Source organism: Jatropha curcas, chromosome 10 (genome assembly GCF_041381405.1).
Source record: "Jatropha curcas cultivar XTBG-Jc1 chromosome 10, XTBG_Jcur_1.0, whole genome shotgun sequence".
Classification (NCBI taxonomy): domain Eukaryota; kingdom Viridiplantae; phylum Streptophyta; class Magnoliopsida; order Malpighiales; family Euphorbiaceae; genus Jatropha; species Jatropha curcas.
In genome coordinates this window covers 8,354,458-8,381,757 of record NC_143160.1, presented here as the reverse complement: position 1 = coordinate 8,381,757, position 27,300 = coordinate 8,354,458, and the positions used below count along the sequence as shown (strand labels likewise).

The 27,300-nt window shown below is 31.4% G+C and overlaps 4 protein-coding genes across 5 annotated transcripts; 1 reads left to right on the top strand and 3 right to left on the bottom strand.

The window, feature by feature from the left end:
- The first annotated feature begins 4,653 nt into the window (after nt 1-4,653).
- Nucleotides 4,654-9,442, top strand: LOC105641995 (GDT1-like protein 4). Of its 2 annotated transcripts, XM_012226660.3 has the most exons (13): nt 4,656-4,895; nt 5,023-5,091; nt 6,977-7,036; nt 7,129-7,176; nt 7,831-7,919; nt 8,015-8,051; nt 8,126-8,173; nt 8,321-8,389; nt 8,462-8,506; nt 8,598-8,659; nt 8,739-8,811; nt 8,952-9,042; nt 9,266-9,442. In XM_012226660.3, the coding sequence occupies exons 1-12, from the start codon at nt 4,878-4,880 to the stop codon at nt 9,021-9,023; spliced, it is 690 nt and encodes a 229-aa protein (XP_012082050.1). In that variant the 5' UTR covers nt 4,656-4,877; the 3' UTR covers nt 9,024-9,042; nt 9,266-9,442. The 2 variants fall into 2 exon arrangements, with proteins under 2 accessions (XP_037492888.1, XP_012082050.1); XM_037636960.2 differs by lacking the exon at nt 8,739-8,811 and having other exon boundaries at nt 4,654-4,895.
- A 952-nt stretch (nt 9,443-10,394) lies between these two features.
- On the bottom strand, nt 10,395-12,616 carry LOC105641994 (Ribosomal protein L12/ ATP-dependent Clp protease adaptor protein ClpS family protein). The gene is made up of 3 exons (XM_012226659.4): nt 12,459-12,616; nt 11,476-11,626; nt 10,395-10,848 (listed from the first exon to the last, which is right to left on the bottom strand). Exons 1-3 carry the CDS (start codon nt 12,520-12,522, stop codon nt 10,587-10,589), a joined length of 477 nt encoding a protein of 158 aa, XP_012082049.1. The 5' UTR covers nt 12,523-12,616; the 3' UTR covers nt 10,395-10,586.
- Nucleotides 12,617-13,489: 873 nt separating this feature from the next.
- Nucleotides 13,490-16,963, bottom strand: LOC105641993 (Transmembrane amino acid transporter family protein). Its single transcript, XM_012226656.3, has 8 exons — nt 16,583-16,963; nt 16,211-16,350; nt 15,716-16,099; nt 14,728-15,121; nt 14,208-14,313; nt 13,957-14,048; nt 13,793-13,861; nt 13,490-13,688 (listed from the first exon to the last, which is right to left on the bottom strand). The coding sequence occupies exons 1-8, from the start codon at nt 16,610-16,612 to the stop codon at nt 13,590-13,592; spliced, it is 1,314 nt and encodes a 437-aa protein (XP_012082046.1). The 5' UTR covers nt 16,613-16,963; the 3' UTR covers nt 13,490-13,589.
- Nucleotides 16,964-19,061: 2,098 nt separating this feature from the next.
- Nucleotides 19,062-25,727, bottom strand: LOC110008597 (mediator of RNA polymerase II transcription subunit 25). The gene is made up of 8 exons (XM_012226652.4): nt 25,488-25,727; nt 24,990-25,099; nt 24,121-24,174; nt 23,935-23,963; nt 22,331-22,399; nt 22,132-22,216; nt 19,536-19,622; nt 19,062-19,366 (listed from the first exon to the last, which is right to left on the bottom strand). Exons 2-8 carry the CDS (start codon nt 25,056-25,058, stop codon nt 19,349-19,351), a joined length of 411 nt encoding a protein of 136 aa, XP_012082042.1. The 5' UTR covers nt 25,059-25,099; nt 25,488-25,727; the 3' UTR covers nt 19,062-19,348.
- Between the last annotated feature and the right edge of the window lie 1,573 nt (nt 25,728-27,300).

The window sequence follows — 27,300 nt, the reverse complement described above, 5'->3', positions numbered from 1 at the left end:
CATTAGTCAACGTCAAGACAACCCATGAAATAGCACAACCGGAAATTATATATATAATTGGCTAAATGAAAAAGAAAAGTCAATTGTAAAAACTTCTACGGGTTGTTGATAGTAATATATACAACTTGGCAAAAAGAAATACCAGCGGCGGAAGGCTGAAGCATGAAGTGGAACAATGAGAAATCTTCGTAAGTTTCTTCCATTCTAGTTCTAGCTGTCATAAACATTCAACAACGACACCGAGATGGCAGCCGAACAATAAAGATACAACTACTAATTTTCTGTCTTAGTGTATGTTGGTTGTTTCAACACCGGAGGTTTCTATACTGCACAGAGGCCTCATCTTGAGCAGCTTTAATTGTCTCCTCCCTTATTGCCTTTCATATATGCATGATATATAAATTAACCAAAAATTGAAAGAGCAACAGATAATAAAATAAAAATATTAAATTATAAAGTAGAAGATAATAAAATAAAGAACTCATAAAAGTACGAAAATAAAAATATTGAATAGTAAAAGTAGAGATAATAAAAGAGAGTAAATACCTTATGAAAATATAGTTGTACGCTTGAATGAATATATATGTTTATATATATATGGATAAGAAAAAATTTTAAAATTTATAAAATTATAATTATCTACATATAAATTTAAAGTTTTAGTTGGATTCGCTTATAAGATTAGATAATTAGGTTAGATTCAAAAGTTATCATTATTAAAAAATAAATTAAATTGGCCAAATCAAAATAAAAAAAATTAAAAATTTTAATATATATATATATATATAATGCTGAACAAAGAGAAGGAATTTATCTCTTTCTTTCAGCTTTTACAAAGAGAAGGAATTGATCTCTTTCTTTCAACTTTTATATAGATATATAGATTTTGAGAGTCATGAATCTTCCAAGGAAATCTTTAGAATGAATTTATATATTTAGGCTTGAATAAGATGCATGGTAGCTTTACAAAAAAAATTTTGTTGGATCGTTTTGTCTTTTCATCATAGCTTTATCATCACTCAAAAGCCTACTCGATCAAGGAAACTTCTTACTACGTAATGTCTAATTTGTTTCTTCACTAGGAAATTTCTATTTCTGGTTTTTACTTTTTGCAGATACTATTGTTGCAATTTGTAATATTACTTAAGCCATTCTATTTATTTTTAATTTAAATTTTGAATTAAAAAAAGGAAATACATAATCCATAAAATAGATAGATTAAGGTGTAAAATAACTAAAACTAGTCTTATCAAAATAATTAAAACTAGTCTCTTTCTACATTTATATATCCTATATGTATTTTTAACTGAATATTTTAATATTTTGTCTCAAGTAGCAAATAAGATTCAATTTATAGTCTGATTGAACTTTTCACTAATACGAGGAGTGAGATTTCAGGGAGGAGTACTCACCATCATAAGAGTTTTTACTAATTAATTTGGTGAGTCAAACCGAGGATTAATCCCTATTATGTAACTTATAAAGTTATTTCAATCTATTGAACTTCTCGATAAATAAAAAAAAGAGAGTAAATGTCATCTTATCACTTCAAATAAACTCAGTATACTTATTTTTTAGAAGTTAATTCATTGATTTGGTATATGTTTTTAAAGTCATCAACATAATGAATGAATGATTGTCAAACTTTTTTAGGAGTTTAAAGTTTGAAGCCGTGAGATGACTTTTAATTTGAATATCACTCTTGCTCCAAATATGAAAACACATGTTCAAATAAAAAAAAAATAAAAGTCGAAATCACCATAGGTGTTATTTTATAAAGCTAAAAATTAAATATTCAAAATTTAAAATTTAAATGGTTAATAATATAAGTGGTATATAAACATAGAAATTGTAAAATTATTAATAAACTCCACGATTTAGTAAATTAAGTACAAATTTTAAGTTAAAACTTCACTTTATCATTTTAATAAATTTATGTAAATTGAAACTTTTAAATGATATATAGATAAACACCAATATAAAAAGAGTTAAAATTATTAAGTACTGAAACTTCTCATTTTTAAATAGTGAATTATGTCATAAATATATACATAAAGATTTTTACTATTTGTTTTTGAATAAACATAATTATTTATATAATTCATGTAATATGACATTGTTTTATTGTCACGGATAAATAATTAATTTGTTTGTTCTATTAAAAAATTTAATTAACTAATAATTATATTGAAGTCTGAAAAAAACATTTTACTATATTGTTTCATAATATTCATCACATTTATAATTTTAAGAATTAATAAATTTTTTTTCTATATTTACCCTTTATATAAATCAATAATTATTACTTTAATATAATAGTTATTTTAAAAAATTAATATTAAATTAAAAATAATATAACTAATTACCTTAATAATTTATTATAATTTAAATAAATTTAATGATTTTCCATCTCACAAGTATTAGTTTTTATATAATCGTTGAGGAATGGGAAAATTCATAACTGCAACCAACAATAATTCTCGTCAACCTTTCGTACACTCAAAAAGTTATTCCATCATCAAAAGTTTTCTGTTTACCAAAACACATAAGATGATGGTCCCCACCATTGGCTCAATTGTTTTTATTTTTTTATTTTTATTTATTTATTTTTTTTTTTTAAAAATTTTCACAAAAGTTTGATTCGATTGATAGCTAATTGGAATCTTACATTTTATACCGATATTTATAAGCTAAATGCTATTAGCCATAAATTATCATCAATGACTATCACTATCAACTAATACGAAGAACTAAACTAAAGAAACCTCTATTCTTCCTTATTCAGTGCTATTAATATTTTATTCAAAAAATTACTTAACTTTTGTTACATTATAATAAAATTATTACTCTATCAATGGTATTTTTCATATAATTAAAAATTAAAACAAATTTCATAAAATAAATGAATAAATTAATTAACAAATTGACACCTAACGTAATTATTATTACAAAATTTCATTTGAAAATTTTGTATTTTTTATTTTTAAAATTTGAAAATGCAATCAAGTCAATATTTACAACAATAGTACCATATTTTTCTATGTGTTTATTTACAAACAATTTTGACAATTAGAAAAAAGGCATATTATTAGATAGCAATTTAAATGTAGTCTGATTAGTTTTTTTATTACGAGGAGTGAGAATTGATCATGAGGATACACGAATTAAAATAATTATTAATAAATTAACTTTAAATCAACAAACCTAAAAAATTAATAGAATTAACAAGATGATTTCTATAAAAAGTACACGTATTTAAGAGATTCAGAATTTGAATTTTACAAATTTGTATAAATTACATAATTAAATAGCTAAATTTACCTAATAAATTAATGAAAGAGAAAATTATAATTGTATGCATATACATTGTTAAAAATAATTATTTTACTTTTGTATTTTTAAAAATACTTTCATACTCTTATATTTTCAGTCGGTCAAACACTGCCCCTTTCCTTCATTTTTACATTTTCAAAAATTAAATTATTATAAACTGACATCAATCCCTTAATTACAAAACAAAATTAACTTTGTCTTAAAACCGATGGTCCCTTTGCCAGCCTCGCTGCTGCCACTCGGAATGGCCGCAAAATCGAATTATCTTAGGATCTTATAACCTAACTATCAAAATTACCAGAACCGTATGAGAAACTCAATTTTTATATCCATTTTCCTTTTTATCACCAATTATAACTGAGATCAAAAAATTCTCAAAACCTCAAATCAATCTTTCGTAAAACTAAAATTTATTGAAGAAAATCGTTCGATTTTCACTCACCTCTTTAATGGATGCTCATGGGAAAAGCTCATTTGTCGGATTGAAATTATCGTTTAACCCAATAGATAGGTCATTTGGAAGGGCTAACAAAATGGGTCGTGCAGATGGATAAGAATCCTAACCGGAATTAGTTATTCCCTCTAACACGCTATCCATGATCGCTCCTCTTATCCATCGAACCTCCACCGCTTCTAGCACCCAATACTGTCATCGCCGGTCAAAGAGTAGAGAGCCACCAACTCTAATCGTCATTTGTGGCGTTTTTCTTGGGTTCTTGACTTGTTTCTCTATATTTTCTACCGTCTCAACCACGAAGAGGGAGAAAGTGACAAAATACCCAACGTCAAGCCAAATTACAGTATTTCTTGCGACTTATTCTTCTGGGCAAGTTTTCAATCCAATGGCCCAAGTGTTTTCCAGATCAAACCCTACCCATCCATTTCGACGACTTCTTCTTCTGGGCAAGGCACTCAGTTTCAAAAAACAACTTTAATCCAATAGCCCGTGTGCTTTCCAAATTAAATCCTAACCATCCATTCTTATCTAATGCTAAAGACTTAGACGGTGGTGGAGATTATAACCTCTTCAAAATATTTTTGACACATATTTAATTTATCTTCCTTTAGACCATTACAATCTACATTAACTTATTCTTTGAAAATGTAAAAAATACCAAATAATACAGCGTAAGACACTGAAGATATGAGAATATGAAAATTTATTTTAAAAAATATAAGAGTAAAATAGTCATAAATATGAGAATATGAAAATTTATTTTAAAAAATATAAGGGTAAAGTAGTTATTTTGGATAACTATCAGGATACGATTATAATTTTCCATAGTCACAGGTCCACTTTGTTCAATATTTAGCTTCTTGCCTCTCTAGTTTCAACGCATCCCAGCCAGGCGCAACTTCGCTCTATTTTGTCTGGTTCCCAATTCCTGTTGAAACTCCAACGACTCGGCCGTGCCGGAGAGACGCCGCAAGTCTCCTCTGTATACAGCGAGGGGTGAAATCTCTGACACCCCTCTCTGTACACAAAAGCCACTGAACTTCTCCTTTCTTTACCGTCAGCTCTAGTTTTTCTTCTCTCAGCAAACATGAACTCAGTTGTGCAGGTTGATTTGTTAATTAACTCACAGTCAATTGCTAATTAAGCCTGTGTTTATTTCATTCTAATCTCGATTTGCTTCTGCTAATTACAGTTTTTCTGTTCTTAATTCCTTTTTCTTTTGTTGATTTAAGGGGTTCTCAAAATCTCTCGCCATGACTGTTCTATCCGAGATCGGCGACAAGACCTTTTTCGCCGCAGCTGTTAGTATAAATTCATTTGTTTTCGTTTTCTTCTTTTGCCTAACTTAATTGATTTTAGTGGTGGATTTGAGTTGATTAAATGCTTGACCTGCCATTGTATTCATTTCTTCTTTTATTGTTAGCTGAGGAAGTAATTGTTGAAGTTGAGTTTTGAATTTGTTTATTTATGTATAATTGCTAGTTTGTATATATATGATTGTTTTTTCTTTTCTTCGTTTTTAAATTCAGATGAGACATTGTAAACTTTCTGAGGTTGTGTGTATTTTATATATATGAAAAGTGAATTTTACACGAAACATGATTTTGTTTTCCACTAGAATGGTAGGTTACGCTTTACAGGGTCCACTAGAATAGGTATCAATTCATGTTGCATAGTTTAATATATATTCCCATATCTTTCTTGCTCTAGTGTTGTGATTCTATTATTATGTTATCAATTATCAATAATCTATATATTAGATATTGCTTCCCAGTTACGTTCTGTCTTCTGTGTTCTGCTATGGTCATGTTGTGAGGTCTTGCATTTTTGGCAATCTTTTTTAATGTTTCTTTCAAATTCTGGTTTTCACCAACCTCTGGGGATTAGGGTCAAACATGCATTAAAATTTAATTAATTCTGTACTTGGTCTTCCGGCATCCACTTTCACTTCCTTCCTCACTCAAAATTTTCAACCTTTTAGTTTGTGACTGCTGTTACTGAATAATGGCGGCGGCGGCGGTGGAGGTGGTTGTTTTTTTATTTTTTATTTTTTGGAGTTGCAGTTATACAATTGAGGATGGAAAAAACCATTTTCTAGATTCAGTTAATATATATCCGTAAAAATGATTTAGCGGATCTATAATGGGGGCACTTGCCCCCACTGGTTTTTTACAGTTTAGTTTATAATTTTTTTTTTCCATTTTGGTATATATACTTATGTTAATTTATACTTATTCCACTGAATTTTTATATTTTGCCTCCACTAAATTACTACTTTTATGCATTACCCCCACTAATTTGATTTTCTGGATCCGCCCCTGGGAATGGCTGTTGTTCTGCATAATGAAAAATCTTTACGTGCAATGCAGCATGAACATTCAATTTCTTTCCATAACAGCCTTTGTAGCCGATATTTTGTAGCAGATATTACTGAGCGCTCCAAGGCTAATGCTTTAATTGATTTAGTCCAGCAGTATAAGAAATAGAAGGACTAGAGGCCAAAGATCTTATAGTCTTGATGTTGTTCCACAGCAGCAATGGGAATAAAAAATATGAACAGAGTTACCCAATAAAAAGGATTTTGAGATATTGTCTAAATTTTTCCAATGAAACACTTGATATGAGTGAGAGTAAGCAGATTCTTTTGGGTTTTATTGCTAAAATTCCTTACACAGTGTTAAGAATAACAAGCATAGAATTCTTTTGATTTTCAAATGAATTTCATAAAAAAAGTCATTTGTAAATGAATTCTCATTCTGGAATAAGTATTCTATGAGGACTTCATTTTAAATTTGTAGTTTTACTAGATTGTGTGGCTTTACCAGTGCTAAGTCTGGAATCATTTGCAAATTCTATCAATTTCAATAGAAATTGGGTCAAGCACACCAAATTTTATAGAATTAAAAATATGTTTTTGCAAGTGAAATCAATAAATTGTATGGAATTCATTTATACCAAACAAACTCGATAATTTCGTAGTTCTCTAGTTGTTTGGCGCTGGGCTTTTTAGTTACTCAATTTATATGTTCATATTAAAAGTTAGTGGTACCAGGTTAAAGGTTTCACTCAATTTCCATTTATGTCTTTTTCTTAATAATTGAAACTTGCGCTACATTTTTTTTTTCACTGGATAGTGTAAAAAAATAGTTTGATGTGCTTGTCTGACATAAGTTTCTTTGTTTCAAGATCTTGGCAATGCGTCACCCAAGAAGACTTGTTTTAGCAGGTTGCCTGTCAGCTTTGATTGTAAGTTTCTGATGCATTTACTTTTGGCGCTTGATTGAATCCCTCGTATCTGTGGCCAAATTATAAAAATGGAACCGCTTGCTGTTTTATAGGTGATGACTATCCTTTCTGCTGTTGTTGGCTGGGTGGCTCCAAATCTGGTAAGCTGTCCAATGAATAATGTATTTGTGCGGATAATTGTATGATTATACCCATTGCACGATATTGAAAATGGAGCCATCCAAAACCTATTCAAACCCTAGGCATCCAGCATGTGGAATGTCACTTCTTGCCCTTTCAACCATTGTCTCTCATGATTATTAATTTTATTAGTAATTGAGCCAATTTCATGTTCGTATATAATTTTATGATCCATTTAGTTTGGGCTCCTAGAAAATTGTTTGGCAGCGCATAATAGGTATGAAAAATTAATCAATAGCCGTTACCTATTTCTCATTATTGAATGCATTTTATTTTTTGCAAAATTAGTGCACCTTTATCTTTTTTGTTTTTGGTGAATTTGGAGCGGTATGAATCCTTTTAAGGGTCTATAGGTTTTATTCATTTCAGGTACGTGAAATTTATCAGAAGAACAAATAAATAAAATTGCAAGTACTTTTGATGAATGCCTTATCTGTGTACCTGCTAATTGTGCAGGCATTACATATTTTCTTTTAGGACATTTTTTCCTCTCTTAATCATCATTGGTGATTGAGAAGGTGAATTAGCCATGCATTATGGGCCCAAGACTGTTTATGCATATGCACTTGGTTATCCTATGTTAACTGAATCTTTGGTGATGTTAAATGATGCAGCTCTCTCGTACATGGACTCATCACATAACAACTATATTGTTTTTTGGATTTGGAATTTGGTCCTTGTGGGATGGATTTACTGATGGAGGGTACTTTTTTTTTTTTCTTTTTAAACTTCATTTTGCACTCATTTCAGGCTTTAGAATATGTTTTCACTAGAGGGTAATTCTATTTTATCCAACAGGGAGGCTGAGGAATTTGCTGAAGTTGAAGCAAAATTGGTATGTTTATCCCCTATACTGACACTAAAATTCAGGTGGAATCCTATTTTACATTGCCTTGGTTTTGTTGCTAGGATGCTGATTGGAAAGCTAATGGCGAAACAGCCAAAGGGGAAGCCAAGGTAGAGCACAATGCTAATGATGCCTACATGCTTATTTGATAGTTAATTGGAAGAATGTGAACTGTTTTGTTAATTAGTCTAATTTTGCGAACTTTTTTTTTCTTTTTCTATGCTATGTGTTTTTCAAATTTTAAACTTTTTTCCCAGGCTGATGATGAATTGAAGAAGCAGAGACGGCCATTTCTCTCTCAGTTCTTCTCACCTATATTCTTGAAGGTAAATATTGTTTGAAAACTATAAGATTAAACTTTTGTGATACTATTGAATTTCATCATTGCTGCTGTGCAGGCATTTTCTATTACGTTCTTTGGTGAATGGGGTGACAAGAGCCAGGTAAGAGTCAGCAAGACCTGCCTTTGAATATGTATAATAACATCCACTTCTATGTAACTCTTTTTTGCACAATGCATTCCTGTCATTTCAGATAGCTACCATTGGTTTGGCTGCAGATGAGAACCCATTTGGTGTTGTCCTAGGTGGAATTCTGTAAGTATAATGTTGATTTCTCTATTTAGCTTAGGAATTTTAGGTGCCTATAGTTATTGCATTTCCTTATTCTTTTCAGAGGACAAGCATTGTGTACTACCGCTGCTGTTGTTGGAGGAAAGAGTTTGGCATCTCAGATATCTGAGAAAATAGTAATAGAAATGCTTTCATTTTATTTTTTGCCATGTTAAAATCCTAAATATTTAGTTAATATTTGAGGAGAAAAAAAAATGATTTGCCATCTTGGTTTACATTTTATTTTGTCACGTTCAATATAAATTTTGTGGTGTAGGTTGCTCTGGCAGGTGGAGTTCTTTTTATTATTTTTGGGCTTCAGTCCTTCCTTTCAACGGTCGAGTCATGAGGCTCCTGATTTTCTAATGGTTAGTATTTCCACAACAATCAAAGACCATTCTTCAGAGTCACTGGCTAACTGATAGCGTTGAGGGGAAACCCTTTTCAGTTTTCACTAATTTATGTTTGAAAGTCAGAAATAACAACGCCGCCAAAACCCCAATTGAATATTCTGAGAATTGGTTTAGTAATATACTTTTGCTGTTGTGGTATAGCTCCTAATGATTGATATTTGTGTTTGCATTTGTTCAGGATTGATATCTCGTTTCATGAATTGACAAAAATTGAGCCATTGAGAATATTGCAAATAGAGTCTGCAGCTTTATTGAATATTTGAGAATTGAGTGCAATTGTACGATCAGGAACCAGCTGATTCGAAGTACTAATTTAAATGTTTGATTTATAAAGATGAAGCACTCTGTTATACTATTTTCATTTTGGTAATGGCTCTTCCTTTGTCGCTTTTCATCTAGTGTATGCTCTCCTTAAATAAGGATATTGTTAGATAATGAAATTTCATACAAGATGAATCAATTTGAGGCCTATGAACCATGGACATGAGCATTGGGCATGACGTTGATCTGACGTTCTATTATTCTTAGAGACTAATAACATCGTTATACCTGTCTAATTGAACGAGGCAAGTGTTTTTGATTGCCCCATTTCAAGTATTATATAATAATCGAGTAATTTTGGAGTCTAATTAATTATTTCAATTTTTTTCAACTTATTTATTTCACATTATATATAATTTTTAAATAAATAACAATTTACTAATTTGATATTAAATTTATGCTCGTTTGACTTTATTAATAATAATATGAATAAATAAATTTATTTACCATTTTAATGATGATTTAGCTCGATTTGAACTTGAGTCTAAAAGTATTCTGCTCGAGTTTTAAGTAGAGGCTCAAGTTCAACTTGAAAACTTTTAAACTCGGATTTGGTTTGAAACTCATAAGTCTAAAAAAAATATTATATATATATAAGCTAGATAAGGCTCGATGAATTTTTAAGCTAAATATTATTAGATTTGAACTTGATTGGAGCCCGAACTTTTTTTGAGCTCGGCTCAATTCATTCACACTCCTCGTAAGAAGCATTGACGCAAGACAGAGTTAACTAGGGCACCACATCCATAATCTATTCCACTACATTTAATGATCTGTTTAAGGATCTGTTTAGAGTTAGCCCTCCTTGTCATGGATGAACTAACAATGCATAAAACATATTCAAGAGAATTTCATCTTGACTCGTACCATTTGTTCATGGATGTAATTTTCATAGGCAAGATCGATCCGACTCAAACCGAGTAAAGGGGCAACTTGGAACCTTGCAGTTTCTAGATTCAATTGGAAGTCATTAACACCTTGCAATCTACGTAATAGCTGCGAGGCATGTCTCTTTTATTCAAAATTACCAACATCCCCTGTTTTCAATTGTGCATGGATGACTAAAGATTCATACATACACTGAAACTGCTAAACTTATATACACCATCTAATACTTTGACGAGATGATTAAGGTACTTTATCAAGAAACCATCGGGATCCTGTTTTTAGCTCCATCTTCAGCACCCACCACTCGAAGGCTCAATCGAACTCAAGAGCCCATTACCCCTCAGCTGCATGCAATGCTCTTCTGCATCAGCCTGAGTGCAAATAATAACCACTGACAAGCCGTTGTAATGTGCTTCTTGCATTATATTAACTGCATTATCAACTGTCATTCCCGGGATAACTTTCATAAGTACTTGAACAACATATTCCCTTTTATTGTAATTGTCATTGTGTAGTATCACACGATAAGGTGGTGCCATTTTCCTTTTTTTCCTGGGAAAGAAATGCAAAGAATAATAAAATTAGAAACTCACAAGTCATTTTATGCAGTGAACGGAGAAAATCAAAATACATTATAAAACAAGAAGCCAATTGCATTTGCATGGGTATCAGTTAGTTTACTAGGTGAACTCACTTTGTTAATTCAAGTGGCAGGTTGAATTTATTCCATTGGAGTTGCCAAGTCATTATATTAGCAGAAAAGGCTGAAACTAGAAATGTTGCATTCAAGAAGAAAAATATTTTTCAGAGAACAAGAAAAGTACTGATTTATTGTTTCACTTGAGATGATTTGTGGAGACGCAAATCACCTGAAAGGTAAAACCCTACAAGCTTTCTTTTTCTGTTTTTAATCCTAAATTTGGCTCTAAAAGCAAAATTTCATCCTCATTTCTTATTATCAGATGCCCAATTATCATCTCCTCATATTTACACAACACTGTCTCCTTAAAATAGATCTCAAAAACATAATATAGGATCAATAGATTTATGAAAATAATGTAGTCCCGTCCCCTCCTTAAAAAAAAAAAAAAAAAAGCAGACAGTTGGAGATATTCTAATACTTGGAAATGCACATTGAACATGAGGAAAGGTAAGATGCAAAAAGAGTTGTCTTCGTACCTCAGATCAAACTCAGATTCACGACCAGGAGTGGTTTTCTCTATAATTGGTCTCTCCAACAGCCCGCCTCCTTTACCTGATCCTGTTGCTGATAGAGCCATGAGAATCCCACGGTTGATCCATGTTCCTCTACAAAGAGAATGTTTGTCTCCTGAAGCAATAGTCAGCAAACTATAAGCACAACCAAAATCATCGAAGAGAATATGTAAGCCCCTGTTTGGATTATATTACACATAAGAATTCTATCATTAATTGAATTGGACTCTTTTAATATTTTTTCCCACAGACCCTACATGGAATTTATACTAGAACCTGCACAGAATTGACCACCCACCAAATGACTCTCTACAGGTTCTCAACACATAATTACGAACTAGAAGCCAGTCAAAGGTACCATAGTCCATATATATAACACATAAAACATAAAGCACAAAAAAGAATCAAAGCATTATTCATCAAAGTAGAAAAAGAAAGGAAAAGAAAGAAGAGATTCCATTTTATTATATTTATTTAACGTTCAAAGATAATTTGGATAAATATAAAAACTAACGCAAAAACAAACCAACAACAGAGAAAAAATACACAGAATTTAAGGAATTGGTTCCTAAAAAAATTTATTTGCCTTCAACTTAAAAACTGCAAATTAATAAACTTTTGCATAAACCCATAATTATTTCAGGATTTTAGGAGTGAGAGACAAAGGAGGAAAATTTGAAATGCCAGAGAATTAAAATTGCAACAAGTTCAACATGGTTAGTAAAACGAAATACCAAATTACAACAATCGGAGCTTAGAATCGGAAATATTTAGCTGATTAATTACTGTATACAAGTCCAAAAATGGAAGTTATTAAGGTTCGAAAGGAGGTTATAATCGAATTACAGTAGGGAGAAACGAATTAGAGGGAAAAAAAAAAATCAAATTCTGCAAATTAAATGAAGTAAGTAGTGAAATAAAGGGATAACTAAAGGGAAAAGGAGTACCCGATTTAGGGCTAAAGACTTGATTAGGTGAGAGAGCTATTCTCCCACAAATCGCAGTGTCCATGTCTCCCTCTGTTTCTCCCTTCTTTCTCTGTCTCAAATGAGAAAGAGAAATGGCTATTGTTATTATTTATTGATTAATTATTTTTTTTCCAAATATTTGGGTTAAATTATTTTATTTTTTCATTTTTTAAAGGGCAATAAAAAAATGGTGGTTTGAGTGGTGCTGGTGGAGTGGTGGAGAGACGGTGAAGCAAAAAGGACGTCGTTTTTCAACCTCGCAAATGAAAATATCTTAAAACGACACGTTTTACGAATTGGTGGCTGTTAACTTGTATGATTAGCAAGAGCTGAAAAGGCCAAATTTGGGTTTTATAGAAATTTATTTTCGTCTGCGTCTCTCTTTCTGCTACATTCTTCCATAATCATTAATCATGTTTTATTTTTTTTTTTTGGGAAAATTCATTAATCATGTTGTAGATAATGTACATAGCAATTTCATCGGATTTTCTTTTCTATTAAGGCTCTCATTTATGATTTCAACTACTTCCTCTAATCTTTTTATTTTCTCTCCATTCATTTTCTCTTTAAGCAAATTATATATTTTTCAATTATATCCAAAGAGTTAAATAGAAAATTTCATTCCATAATATTGTTATTGTTTCCATTATTAACCTTTCTAAAATTTGATATCAAAGTTTTTACTATATGTAAATCGATGTTAGAGAATATTTTAGTATTATAAATTGAAATTTAAACATGATAAGTTGAATTACGATGAATAAAATTAAGTCTTCATAGAGAAACTGAGAATATATTATTAATAGTAAAAAAATGTTAATTAAACTCATTTTCAAAGTTAAAAGGGTTCAATAGTATAAAAATTGTGGAATTATTTATTTATTTTCAATTAATTTTACACTCCTTTTACGTAAAATCCTCATTACATAGACTAATATATAGATTTTTTGTTATGAATATTATTCTCAACTATACAAAATACTCCAAGATCTTACCAAATGGCAAAGAAGAAAGAGGAAAGGATCAAATGCACTTCATTAAAATAAGCATAACATAAACATTTTTAAGAAAATAAAAGAGTCTTGCAACTCAATCACATTAACTAATTATTTATGTATAGAATTTATAAGTAGACGCATCAGTCACAATATTCCGTAACCCACCAATGGTAGATGCCATCATAATGAAAACTCCAATAAATATGGAACCCTGACCATATAAAAAATAAATAAATAAATAGATAAAAATTAAAATTGCCATTAATATTTTAAAAAATTTTAAAATAAACATAGATTTGCAATGTATATTGTTACCCAATTGATAAACCATTTGGTGCTGAATCTCTTAGGTTTCTTGATTATTAGCCACATGATGCTAGGAAGCTGCAATACATACAGAATATTAATATTAATATTAATTCCTTCAACACTTAATTATATTTTATATGAACTAAAGTTAGAAAGAAAGAGAGGATTACAAAATAAGAAGTGGGAGCAAAACCAAATCCGCCAAAGAAACCAAGAAGATCTCCAAAAAATGGGAAGGTGACTCCAATGAATAGTGTAAATGCTGCAATATTTCAATGGCATAGAAATCAAAATAAGTTTATATTTTCTTATTTCTTGTTTTGTTATTAAAATTTTGCATGACATCCATCTCGCAATAAAAGAGAAGATAACTATATTAAGCATAGCAGCAAAGCAAGTCAGCAACTAGCAGACGACTCACCTACATAAGCAGATCGAGTGATGAGTCTAAGTACTAGTCCTGGTGGGAAGTTTAATCTTTTAATCATCATATTCTCCAGCAATGCAAAAACAGGCATAGCAAATACCTGCAAATACTTCTTGTCATGTCTAGCAGCAAGTGTGGTTATTAAATATAGGGAAATTTAATTGAATATATATATATATATATATATATATATAATGACGTAATGCATAAATTTGACTCTAAACTTTAGCCAATTATCATTGTGGTCTTTTAAATTTTGCGAGCTAGAGTTCAATCATAATCCTATACTTTCACATTTCAATAATAATTACGTCTTTTGTCAAAATAAAATATCTTTGCAGTGGTTCAATTATAACTTACACTTCCGCGTTTTTTTATTTTAGCAAATAATATAATTATTATTGAAATGTGAAAATGCAGGGTCATGATAGATTCTCTGTAAAGTTTAGGGCGCTACAAAGATAACTGCAGAAATTATAAGGCCAAATTTATGCATCAGTCCATATATAAATACCTGGTAGCTACCAATGACATGAACAACCACCATTAAATTAGCAGAAGCAATGAGCCAAGCAGGTCTTTTAAGTGCCATAAGCACATTATCATCAACATCTTGTCCAAAAGCCCAGTAGCCAATAAGAGCAACAGGGAAATAGCAAATAGCATTTATAAAATAACCACCAATTGCACCTTTCCACATGGGTATTTTTGAAGGTTTTTCAGGAGTTGATGGCATTGTAGCCTGAATTTCTAGCACCACTGCATGCCCAGCAAATGCAAATGAAATCTGACCCAATGCGTTGAACACTCTGAACATGTAGTCTGCTTGGCTCGTGTGTTTATATGCATAGCTCACATTATCTATCTGACCATGAGCCAAGGATCCTGCCCATGCTATGGTTGAATAACTGCATATGACCATTTCAATTAACTGGTTATTAATTCGCAATTAACTAGTAAAAACGCTAAATGCTAACTTTTTATAATTTCGGTAACACGACGTTTGAACTAGTTTTTAGAGGCTATAGCATTTTATAACAAGTTAACTTCTGTAATGTTTAGTTTTATGCTATTGACTACTAAAACAGCTAATTTTGCTGAATAGATCCTACATAAATGAATTCTGAAACGCGTTCCTCGACACTCAGGTGAGTCACTTCAAAAAAAATCAAAATATAATCATACAGAATTAAAATTTTTTCCATACCAACACAATAGTAGAAAATATAAAAAAATAAAATACTATTTATATAATCAGACCAATTAGGAATTAAGAAATTCATAAGAAGAAATTTCTTTTTGATTTGAACTCGGAGAAATTGAATCTTGATTGATAAAATTAAGAAGAAACTCAAGTCAATTTTTCAAGTCAGAGTGACAGTAGCTTTTGTTCATACTCATAATAAATAACAACAATCTAGTACTTTTAATAAGATCAACTTGTATGTGAACTGTGAAGCATAATTCAAAATTGAAAATAACAATAAGAATAATTTAAGTACCTGAGTGACATGATTGCAGCTGCTAATGAAACACCAGCAACAGAATTGAAATTAGGAAGCTGAGACAAGAAGAAATGGATGCCACCAAACATCAAAATCCAATAAGATTGTCTAATAGGTGTGCAAGTAGTGCAGGCCATTTCCATGAACTTCTTTAGACATTTCCCTCCAGTGACCATGTAAACAATATCACACCCAACTTGAACAATCAATTGCTGAGGCAGAACAATCCATGGACCTAGTTTTGGTCCAAAAGCATGTCTTCCAAGGTCCAGATAGCGATCAAAACGAGTCCCAGGAACACATTCATGGAGCTGTGTCATTTCCCACATTGTGTTCAAGGTCATGGCCCATGATAACGCTAGAACAAATATCCCTGGACCCCTGTAAAAAATAAAACAAGGCATAGTTAGTTGCTATTGCTATATCAAACAAACATTTTTTCGTATATATGGCATTTGTCTAAAGTTGAGCTGCAGAGTAAGATTTACATACCAGCCCAAGTAAGCCATGGCATAGGGCAGGCTTAGAACACCTGCACCTATCATGGCTGTGACAATATGGAAAGTTGAATACCACCATTTGGCTCTGCGAGAGGGATCGTCCTCCCTCCATTTCTCAGTTGACTGATCTTCCTGTTTGAGTGTTAAAAAAAGAAAGATAGAAAAAGAACAATAGTTCAGACATTTTGTCAAAGAAAAAGAAAAATTACTGTACAATTGTCATTTGATTACTAGTCTCAGAAGTCCACGAAGTTAAACTGATAATTCTCTTTAAAAATTTTTACCTTGCATAAAAAAAAAAGAACCATTTTTGATGGGTATTAGTTAGGGGAACTAAACAGAGGATATATGATCATAGACTCACCTTGGAAGGGGGAGGAGAAGTTGAAACCATTTTTAGTAACCAAAGATGTAGTAGTTAATAGTACTCTTTGTCTCTTGCAGAGCTTCTCAATGTTGTAGCTGAGTGATGATCATGATATTAAGTAGTATACAAACTATAAAGTTATAAAGATAAGAAGAGGAGTTTACTTAGGTTTCAGTCTTGATGCTCCCTCTATATCTTTTTGGTCCTAGCTTAGAAAAGGGAGAGAGGCAATTTGAAACGGAGAATTTCTTTTGCATAATTAATGGGTTTCTGGCATTCAATATTAACAAACAGTTAATATTTTCTTTGTTTAAAATATCGATGATAAAAATCAGTAGTAAACAAACAGAATTACCCTAATTAGTCAAATGAGAATATTTTCTTTGTTTAAAACAATGATCTATTTATTGTGTTATTTAAATATTCTTGATTAATGGTTAATAGTACAATTGCTAAATGGATGGAAATTCATCCGAAGGCTTCTCTTGACATTCGTTAAGATTAAGATTTCTCGTTAGACGATTTTAAATTTTTTCATATTAGCATGAGACATTCAAAAATATTATTTCTAATAACTCTAAAATGTTTTCCGAACAAAACTAAACTCTGATCATCCAAAGCCAAGAATTTCTGTACTCATTAACAGAATAAACCTCATTAGATATTCATTTTTGACTTCTTAATTAAGCATTTATAGAGAATTGTGTTATGAATACAGGTTAATGGGTAAAAATGAAAGTTTTCCTTCCTCATCAATAACATTATAGCATCATTAAGCTGAGAATATATCCTTTAACTTTCCTAGAGAAAAAAATAATAATTAATCTCTATGCATTTAAGTTGACCAAAAAATAATAATTAATCATAATAATGATCAAGAAAGAGAGTTATGAATATAGACCAATTATAAGAATGTATTCATGGGAATTTCCTCTTTGAATAAAAAGAACCCATTCTTTCTTTTCTTTTCTTTTTTTTTTTCTTTGAACCGAAAAAAAGAACACATTCTTATTCGTAGGATTGCGGAAATTGTAGAATTGTAGCCAATGATGGGAAGTTTTTGTTGGTTGGTACCGATTTGAATCATTACACTGATAACATTAGCTTTATGAAGTGCCAGACCATGATTAAAGACAAATGGTTCGTATCATTCTAAAGTGAAGTGCAAGTCATATTCCTCTCCTGTGTGTTATGATCATCAAAGCGTCCCCATCAACTTTGGAGGCCGAAAGATGACTGATTAGCACTTTCTACCACTCCACTATACCATTTCCAAGGAAAAAGATACACCATTTCTGTTTTCTTTAAAATTTAATAATGTCAATGGCACCTAATTTACTTCCATGTATAAATTACTTCCATAATATCATTATATTTGATATCATTAGAAGTATCGTTTCAATCTAATGCATTGAGATGAGTTGTTCGATACTTTTTATCTTATATGAAATCGATGATTTAATCCTCATAGATAGAATAAATATTCGCTACAGACACTTTATGCTTTAATAGACCGATCTAGTGCGAATATAATTTAGTTTAAATCTAATTGACTGAACTCTTTTTTCTTTTGTTAGATGGAAAAATCTCATTCATTAATTGGATGAACAACCCTTAAGTAGTTCTTTATATTTAGATTTCAAACTCATTATATATAAAATTCACTTCGAAATATATATCACTAATCTAACCATCTTTATTTGAAAAATTTTTATTTATAATAAATCTTATATCTTACATTCATTTATATTCTATTGATCATCAATATGAAAATAGAGAGTTTGAATAAACGAATCTTTAATGAATTTAATCGGTTTGTGAGATTTATCTAATGTTTAACATTTCTTTTGTTAGTTTTGATTTTGAACGTTTAAAATTAATTTTGAAGGTCAAAGATGATTCCAATACAACTAAGCCAAATCTTAGTTGCGTAAGAATCATATTTTAACATTAGTTATTATCACTTAAGCATAATTAGTTAGGGGATTGAAAGTTTAAAACTGTAACCTGGTGGGCATTCATAGGAATCATGTGTAAACAGGGTCCACCTTTGTACTCCAACCTAGAAACTCCCATTTATTTATTTTTTTTCTTGCAGCAGCCTTAATTATGATGTCATGATGATGATTGTCTTTTACAGGAGCTTTGGAGTCACTATCCCAACAAATTCTTGCAACTTAGAATCATAGCTGATAGACTAGAGGTGTTACTTTGTTGGAGTAGAATGAAAATGATTTTTCATCTTCCAAACCTCTAAATGCAAATGCTTTTAGAAAACCATAAAGGATAAAAGTTCTCATATATCTGCTTCGCCCTGTTCTGCAATTTAATTGATATAATAACTATTACTGACTAATTATTTAAGTAGCGATTAAGAATAAAAATATTCGGTAAAAATAACTGTTTAATATAAAGCGACAAAAAATAACATGAATATATATTATAACAGTGAAAAACAAAGTAAAGACAAGTAATCTGCATAAACATCATCATACAAAATTTATAAAACACTATACGTTAGGAGGATAATATTTCGTAAACACTGCCTCAAATTTTAAACGTTATAATAAATGTTATATTACCGAATGTCATAATTAATTAAATCATCCACACAAAATGCCAAACGTTGTTGCCGAACATGACATTCACAAGGAAAAAACCTTTAATTTAAGTTAAACCCTATCTCTCGTCAGCTACAACATCTGCTGGTGATGCTGTTGTTGCATTTGTTGCTGTTGCTGCTGCTGACTGGGTATTTGAGGCTTAAAACACTACCATATCCTGGATTTATGCAAACATTCAGGTTAATTAAAATGGCTGATTCACTGACTGGATGTTTTACAGGCTCAAAAACTTGCTTATAATAAAGATGAAACGCATTGAAAAAGGTAAAACTGAGACAAAAAAATTCCTACGGTGCATAAATTGAGCGAAGTGAAGAAAATTTTACCCCAGGAAAAAGCATCCCTATCAAGCGGCAAGCGTTGTCCGAAACAGAAAGCAGCAATGTCTGTGATGGCAACTGGATGACTGCACACTAGGGAAATTACAAATGATGTTCAAAGTCAGATAAGTCCACCCAATAATATATATAAGTTTAGGATTTTGCAATCAATAGGAAATACTCTTGAAGTAACTAAAACTAGAAACAAAAGAAATTCATGAAACCGCTAGTAGAACTTATTTGAAACTTTACACAAAATTATCAAAGCCAATTATGGCTGCTTCCACAGCGAGTAAAACTCAAGTTGTAACATTGTAGGAACTATAGCAGAAGTTTAATGGTTAACCGTCTGATAGTCAAACTTTGGCTAAAACTGCAGAAACAACTAATTTTGATCACCATTTCCATACTTAGTTGCATCATTATCAAAATCAATAAGACACCCAGAGGGAATTGCCTGCACCTCATAATGGAACTTGTGGCTACAAATAGTTATTCTCAGAGGTTTTGACCAATTGCAATTGTGATGATTAACCTAGATTATTTCAATACTAAATTAATTGCGGAACTAATAGCATATTACAAGAACAAATTAGATCTTCTCATACAACTCTGTTGACTTGATAAGCATATTTACACCAGAGTGATAAAGGAACAGGATGTCTCTACCAGTGTTACCTGATTTGTGGTTCACCATGGTAAATGGTACGGGGCATGGCACTTAGTAAATTCGTTATATGGAGGGATAAACTTAGTCAATACACTATATGGGGCCGCAGTATGGTACAAGACTTAGTTGATTTTGCATTGCATTATATGCATGAGAAATAATATAATTCAAAACAGATATTTTATTAGGTTTAAAGTAACTCAAAATATATATGTAGATTCAAATAAAAAAATAAAAAGAAATAATAATTCTAATTATATGATCTAAATTTTCATAAAAGATTTAAATCCAGTTCACAATCCAAAATTCCAAATTAAAAGCCTACAAAATAAATGCAAGTCCAAGAAAAACATAGAAATTTAAATTGTACGATTCTAACAATTAATTAATCCACTATTTTCAGGTTTTTAAATTTTAATATATTCAGGTACTTTACTATTTACTAAATTTAAAATCCTATTATAGGCTGACCGCTAATAGCTAGAAGACCCTAAGTATCCTATTTGATCAAAACAACTTATTTTTCTCGTTTTGTTCACTTCTTGTCCTTCCCAATGCTGCCGTTCTTCTCCCTTTTCTGTGTTTTATTTGATTTGCAGCTTCTTTCTCCTTTATATAACCGATTGATTGGATTCGTTAACATTGGTGTTTGGAAATGCGTATGTATTGCATTTGGGTACGACATTTGGGAAACATAGAACAAAGGTGTACCCCATGTTTTAGGTAACACTGGTCTTTACACCCCAAAAAGACTTGGTTTGTTCCAAGCATTCTCGCTCAAGTAGAATTTAAAAATCTAATCTGGTTAGAATACCTAGTAAAAATAAGAACAAAATTGTGCAACTATCAGTGGGAGACATCAGACCATGCCTTTGCATAACTACTACTCTTGATCATCCCTAGACATGCACATTGGCTAGCTCAAACTTGGATCCAGGTTTACATAAATCACAGCCAAGCCCTCCAAATAGCCAAGCATAGCTGGGTTAGGCTTGGGCTCCATCTTATTATATACTATAATTTGTTCATGTTGGTATTAAATTGTGCAATTTTTATTTTTATTTTTTAAAAAGATATTTATATAAAAAGGCATTATATATATATTCGACTCCAGGCAAGGTCTAGTTGTGGGAAGTTCATGATACAAAGTCCATACCCAAAGAACAAAATGGTAGGCTTTGAGCAGATTGGCAATTGGAAAAAATTCTTGTCCAAGCCTCATTATTTTGTTAGTCACAGCAGACAAGTTCCTAGAACCATGACCACCACTCTTCATCTCCACATAAGACAATATAAGCCGAAGTACTTATGTGAGTGCTTTCAAAGAGAAATAACAAAGAGGAGAAAAAGAAGGCCGACGAAAGCAGTACAGGTCATTGGAACAGTTGCCTGGGACATGAAATTAAAAAATTTGGATCCCTTCATTGACTGAATATGTGAAATCTAGCAAAGCCTATTCCTCAATGCGATGCTCCACCAATCTACTTAATTGAAACACTTATGATGCACGAAAACTCCTGGCCATGAGTGTTTCTGTATTTTGGAAACATTTTGCATGTCCGTTTCCCGGTATAAAATATTGTTTCCATGTGAAAATTATATTTTAAATGTTGTTTCCCAATATCGTTTTCACATTTCTTCATTTCCGTTTCTGTGCAACATATGTAACACTAATATCACACAAAAAGTACTTATTGTTTGTGATGCTATCCTTCACTAAACTATAAGTGACTTTTGAAGAATTGTAAGAATGTTATATTTGCAAATCCATTCATAAAAATCAAATAGTTAATGATGACCATAGAATGCAAAATTGAATGATGGCATGAAACAATATTTTTTTTGAAAAAATGCGAATATCAGATTCAAAGAAATTAATTACTGCTTAGCTCCAGGAGAGTAACAAGCAATCTAAGCATTTGGGCAACTTACAAGCTTCTTTTCTTGCAGTTGGCCAAGAAATCCATGCTGATCCATTGCCCGAAATACTAGAAAATCTGCCTTCCCAACATACTGCCTATATCAAAATAAAAGCAAATTGGGAAGGATCAGAAATATGACAAACAATAGACATGCCACTGAATAAATAATGCAAGATAGACAAGAATAAATTTTTCCGAACAGTGCTTACTTGTTATTCATGTGGTCCTGAGAAATGAGCCGAACTATTTGCATTGTTGGTGGCCAGTTTGCTGCAAGCCTGAGAAGGGCACGAGAGAACTCATCAACCGTTTGATTTATTCTCGATGCACGGAAATAGTTTGCCTTTTGCATTCACTTGCCACAAAGAACCAAAACAGTTTAACCAGAATCCACGTCAAGGGGGACACAAACATAATACAGAAAGAACCTGGCAACTCTTTTTCATTATGGCACTTGGAAAGATGGGTGCATGGTGTACAAGATACATGATACACTTTATTCAGGTCACCGTGTCTAATCATTACAACAATAACAATAAAGGTGATTTTCACCATGTGATCCTTAATGTATCTCCCATCTTCTTCACACCATAGATTTGTGCATCTACCAATCCATATTGGATACAGACTATGTTAATTGTCTCTTGCAGAAGTCATCCTCAGTGGTTGGGTTTCCACCTCCCCACAAGTGCAATATTTTTCCACATACGCATCTTAGCACATTAAATTTCGCCATGCTCATTCCATGGACATGTTTCTTTACAACCCAACATTCATCGTGATGCAACATAACTAATCCAATCATAGTCTTATAGAACTTCCCTTTTCAACTTCAAGGTGAATTTAGTATCATGAAAAACACCCATTGCAGAATTGACAAATTATTAAGGGGGTCCATTAAGCAATGGAATGAAAGATTGTATAAGAATGACATACCAGCAATATACCATCCCAACTTAAGCTACAGAAAATGGATTACGAGAACTCCAATGTTTCTTAACCAGAGAAAATAGTACATCCATTATGTTCCTAGCTATCTGCATAGTTCTACATAATTGACAATAAACAACTAGGAATCATTAATAGGACTATAAAGTTTATACAAATAACTATTGGTAAACAGAAGCTTAATCTAAAAAAGAATTTGATTTTATTTTGTTTACCACATAATTTCATTCTAGCAACATTAATAGATAGAACCTGATCTATTACATTTTAAAAGTCTACATTACAGATGAACCTTGGATTCAGGGTATTTTCAAACCTAAAGCCAGCGAAGGTGCACTCATGCAAACATGATTGCTTGAGACAACACATTCATAAAACCTACATCATCAAGACTCTTCTTTTAATCTTGAATTACTAGTGTCTAAAACTTGCATATGGAAAAGGGAAAGGATGCTGGACACTTCTGAGTCCTAAATGTTACAAAATATTCCCCAAACAGAGTCTGATGCTTGGACAGCTAACCATATTCAGCACCTTGCCTAATGGTCCAAGAAATATAACATAAAACCCAAATTCCACATCAAATAATTTCCCTGCTAATTTCTTAATCCTACAGCTGCTTCAAGTATAGTCCTTTTCACAGTGATAAGACAAATAAGTAGTTCCTAACTCACAAGGGAGCAAATAAGACAAAACAGAATAAAAAACTTTGATATATGTGTTTTTGTAGTCAGTCAAAGATAACTTGTACATATAGATCTCAATTATTAACATTGAAAAATTTGGGCTGTAACAGAATCTTAAGCACAAAATTTCCGCAAAGGTTATTTTCTATAGATGTTATTCTATAATCCTAAAAACTTACGATTCAGAAGCTGAAGCATTCCTATAACCCTGCAACAAATAAATAAGGAGTAAGGTTCATGTGTAGAGAAAAAAAGAATGCCGACGTACATGGAACAGTAATTTTGAGAAGTAGACATGAAGCAGTATGCAATAAGTATAATCATGATGGCATATTTGCATGAATGTTTTCAGGAGTTTAACATACTTCCAATCTGGTGATAAAGACAGGTTGCCCTTGACGTTGCCCAGACCAATTTCCCTGCAGTCATTTTCAATGATCGAAAAGAATTATTTCACAATTACAACGCGTGCAGTAATGAAGAGGTTATTAGTTTTAAACTCTTGACCAACAACTGATGAAAACTTTTAAACAGGAAGTTACAATCGATAATTCCAATGACATCTCATGTAAAAAGGCTATTGACTATTAATCAATAGAAGACAAATCTACCAGATAGTGGATACAGTTTAGACATTCTCAAATTGGCCCACTGCATTTTAGGTCCTTACCTTTTCCTAGCCAAGGGGAATTGTTGAGGCACTACTATCAAGGAAACAGATATTCTGATTAGTTTCCTACTTGGCAAAAATTAATGAGTAACATAACCCATAACAAACTACCAAGTGCCTCTGCAATTAATTGGAGCACACTGGGGAAGGGAAAAGCTAAGGTTGTGTAAGCATGCTCTTAACTTGATGAAGTTATTTTAAGCAGTGCCCTGGCAAACATTTTTCTACTAGCTTTAGGGTATCAAGTTCAAGGGAATTATGCTCATCTTAAACGACACAATTTGTTCTTTTTGGCTGATATGGGACAAAGGAGGATTGAGGATTCTAAGTTTTTCTCTCCTTATATGGAAAATATATAATTCCTTAGCCATTTTATTAGGTGGTTTGGCGCGTGCACACGATTATATTGAACCTTTAGCTTCCATATTCTTCAAATCCCTCTATATTTCAAGAAGTTATTTCTTTCTAGCAGTAAGGACTTTTGACTTTGAGGATAGAAAGTTAAAACATTGCAATCAGAAGTTCGCAAATCTATCTTAAATCTTTAACAAAACTCTGACTTACTTCCCAGACTTTGACATATTTGGATTGTGCGGATTGCAAAGCCCTCGTTGTTTGCTGTGACAATGGCATATTAGCTGCTGAGTTGTTATTCACACCAAGCGATTGCAGTCCTGTTTCATAAATAAGAAGTGAATATAATAGCATCATTATTTGCAATGCTAGGGCACCGTTTGTCCCCTCCTCTCTTTTCTCCTTTTAACGAGCCCCATTGTTCAGAGGCAGATAAACAATTTAGTTGTTGCTTTCATCTGTATGAGCATCTGTTATCACAGTGCCCCAAAATTATAAAACCTGAATCCTCAAATTTGCAGTCACATTAAATGTTAATCGAGCCAGAAGATATGGATGAACAAAGATAAGTCCAATTGAGATGCTGACAACAGTACAAAGGCTTTGATGTATATTGCAGAGTAAAGATTAACTAAAGAGAAAGATCAAGTAAAATTAGATTCTTAAAGATTAACTAAAGAGAAAGATCAAGTAAAATTAGATTCTTACTGCACTGTAGATTGCTCTCAGTTTCAGAAGCTGTTCTGGACAAATGACAGATAGAGAAACAGAAGACTGCAATGCAAACTAGGGGTTAGCGACCAAATAACAAGCAACGTTCAAGAAAGAGAACAAGGAGATGTCAGTACTAGTAGATCAGCCAGGATTACAATATAAATAATAAAAAATAAAAAATGAAAAAAAATAAAAAAAATAAAAAGAGAAAAGAGGAAAGGGAGAGAGACAATTTGAAATGGAGAATCTTCTTTTGCATAATTAATGGGTTTCTGGCATTTAATATTAACAAACAGTTAATATTTTCTTTGTTTAAAATATCGATGATAAAAATCAGTAGTAACCTAACAGAATTACCCTAATTAGTCATTGTTTAGAACAATGATCTATTTATTGTGTTATTTAAATATTCTTTATTAATGGTTAATAGTTCAATTGCTAAATAGACGGAAATTCATCTGAAAGATTCTCTTGACATGCGTTAAGATTAAGATTTCTTATTGAACGATTTTAAATGTAAAATTTTTTCACATTAATTTGATACATTCAGAAAAATTATTTCTAATAACTCTAAAATATTTTCCAAACAGAACTAATCTCTGATCATCGAAAGCCAATAATTTCTGTCCTCATTAATAGAATAAATCTCCTTAGATGTTCATTTTTGACTTCTTAATTAAGCATGTATAGAGAATTGTGTTATGAATGCAGGTTAATAGGTAAAAATGAAAGTTTTCCTTCCTCATCAATAACATTAGAGCATCATTAAGCTGAGAATATATCCTTCAACTTTCCTAGAGAAAAAAATAATAATTAATCTCTATGCTTTTAAGTTGACCAAAAAATAATAATTAATCATAATAATGATCAAGAAAGAGAGTTATGAATATAGACCAATTATAAGAATGTATTCATGGGAATTTCCTCTTTGAATAAAAAGAACCCATTCTTTCTTTTCTTTTTTTTTTTTTTTTTCTTTGAACCGAAAAAAAAGAACACATTCTTATTCGTAGGATTGCGGAAATTGTAGAATTGAGCCAATGATGGGAAGTTTTTGTTGGTTGGTACTGATTTGAATCATTACACTGATAACATTAGCTTTATGAAGTGCCAGACCATGATTTAGCACTTTCTACTACCACTCCACTATACCATTTCCAAGGAAAAAGATACACCATTTCTATTTTCTCCAAAATTTAATAATGTCAATGGCACCTAATTTACTTCCGGTATGAATCACTTTCATGATATCATTATATTTGATATCGGTAGAAGTATCGTTTTAATCTATCGTATTAAGATGAGTTGTTGGATACTTTTTTTTTTTATATGAAATCGAGGATTTGATCCTCATAAATATAATAAATATTCGCTACAAACACTTTATGCTTTAATAGACCGATCCAGTGCGAATAATTTAGTTTAAATCTAATTGACTAAACTCTTTTTTCTTTTGTTAGACAAAAAAACCTCATTCATTAATTGGATGAACAACCCTTAAGCAGTTCTTTGTATTTAGATTTCAAACTCATTATATATATAAAATTCACTTCGAAATATATATCACTAATCTAACCATCATTATTTGAAAAATTTTTATTTATAATAAATTTTATATCTTAAATTCATTTATATTCTATGGAGCGTCAATATGAAGATAAAGAGTTTGAATAAACGAATCCTTTAATGAATTTAATCGTTTTGTGAGATTTATCTAATGTTCAACATTTCTTTTGTTAGTTTTGATTTTGAACGTTTAAAATTAATTTTGAAGGTCAAAGATGATTCCAATACAACTAAGCCAAAT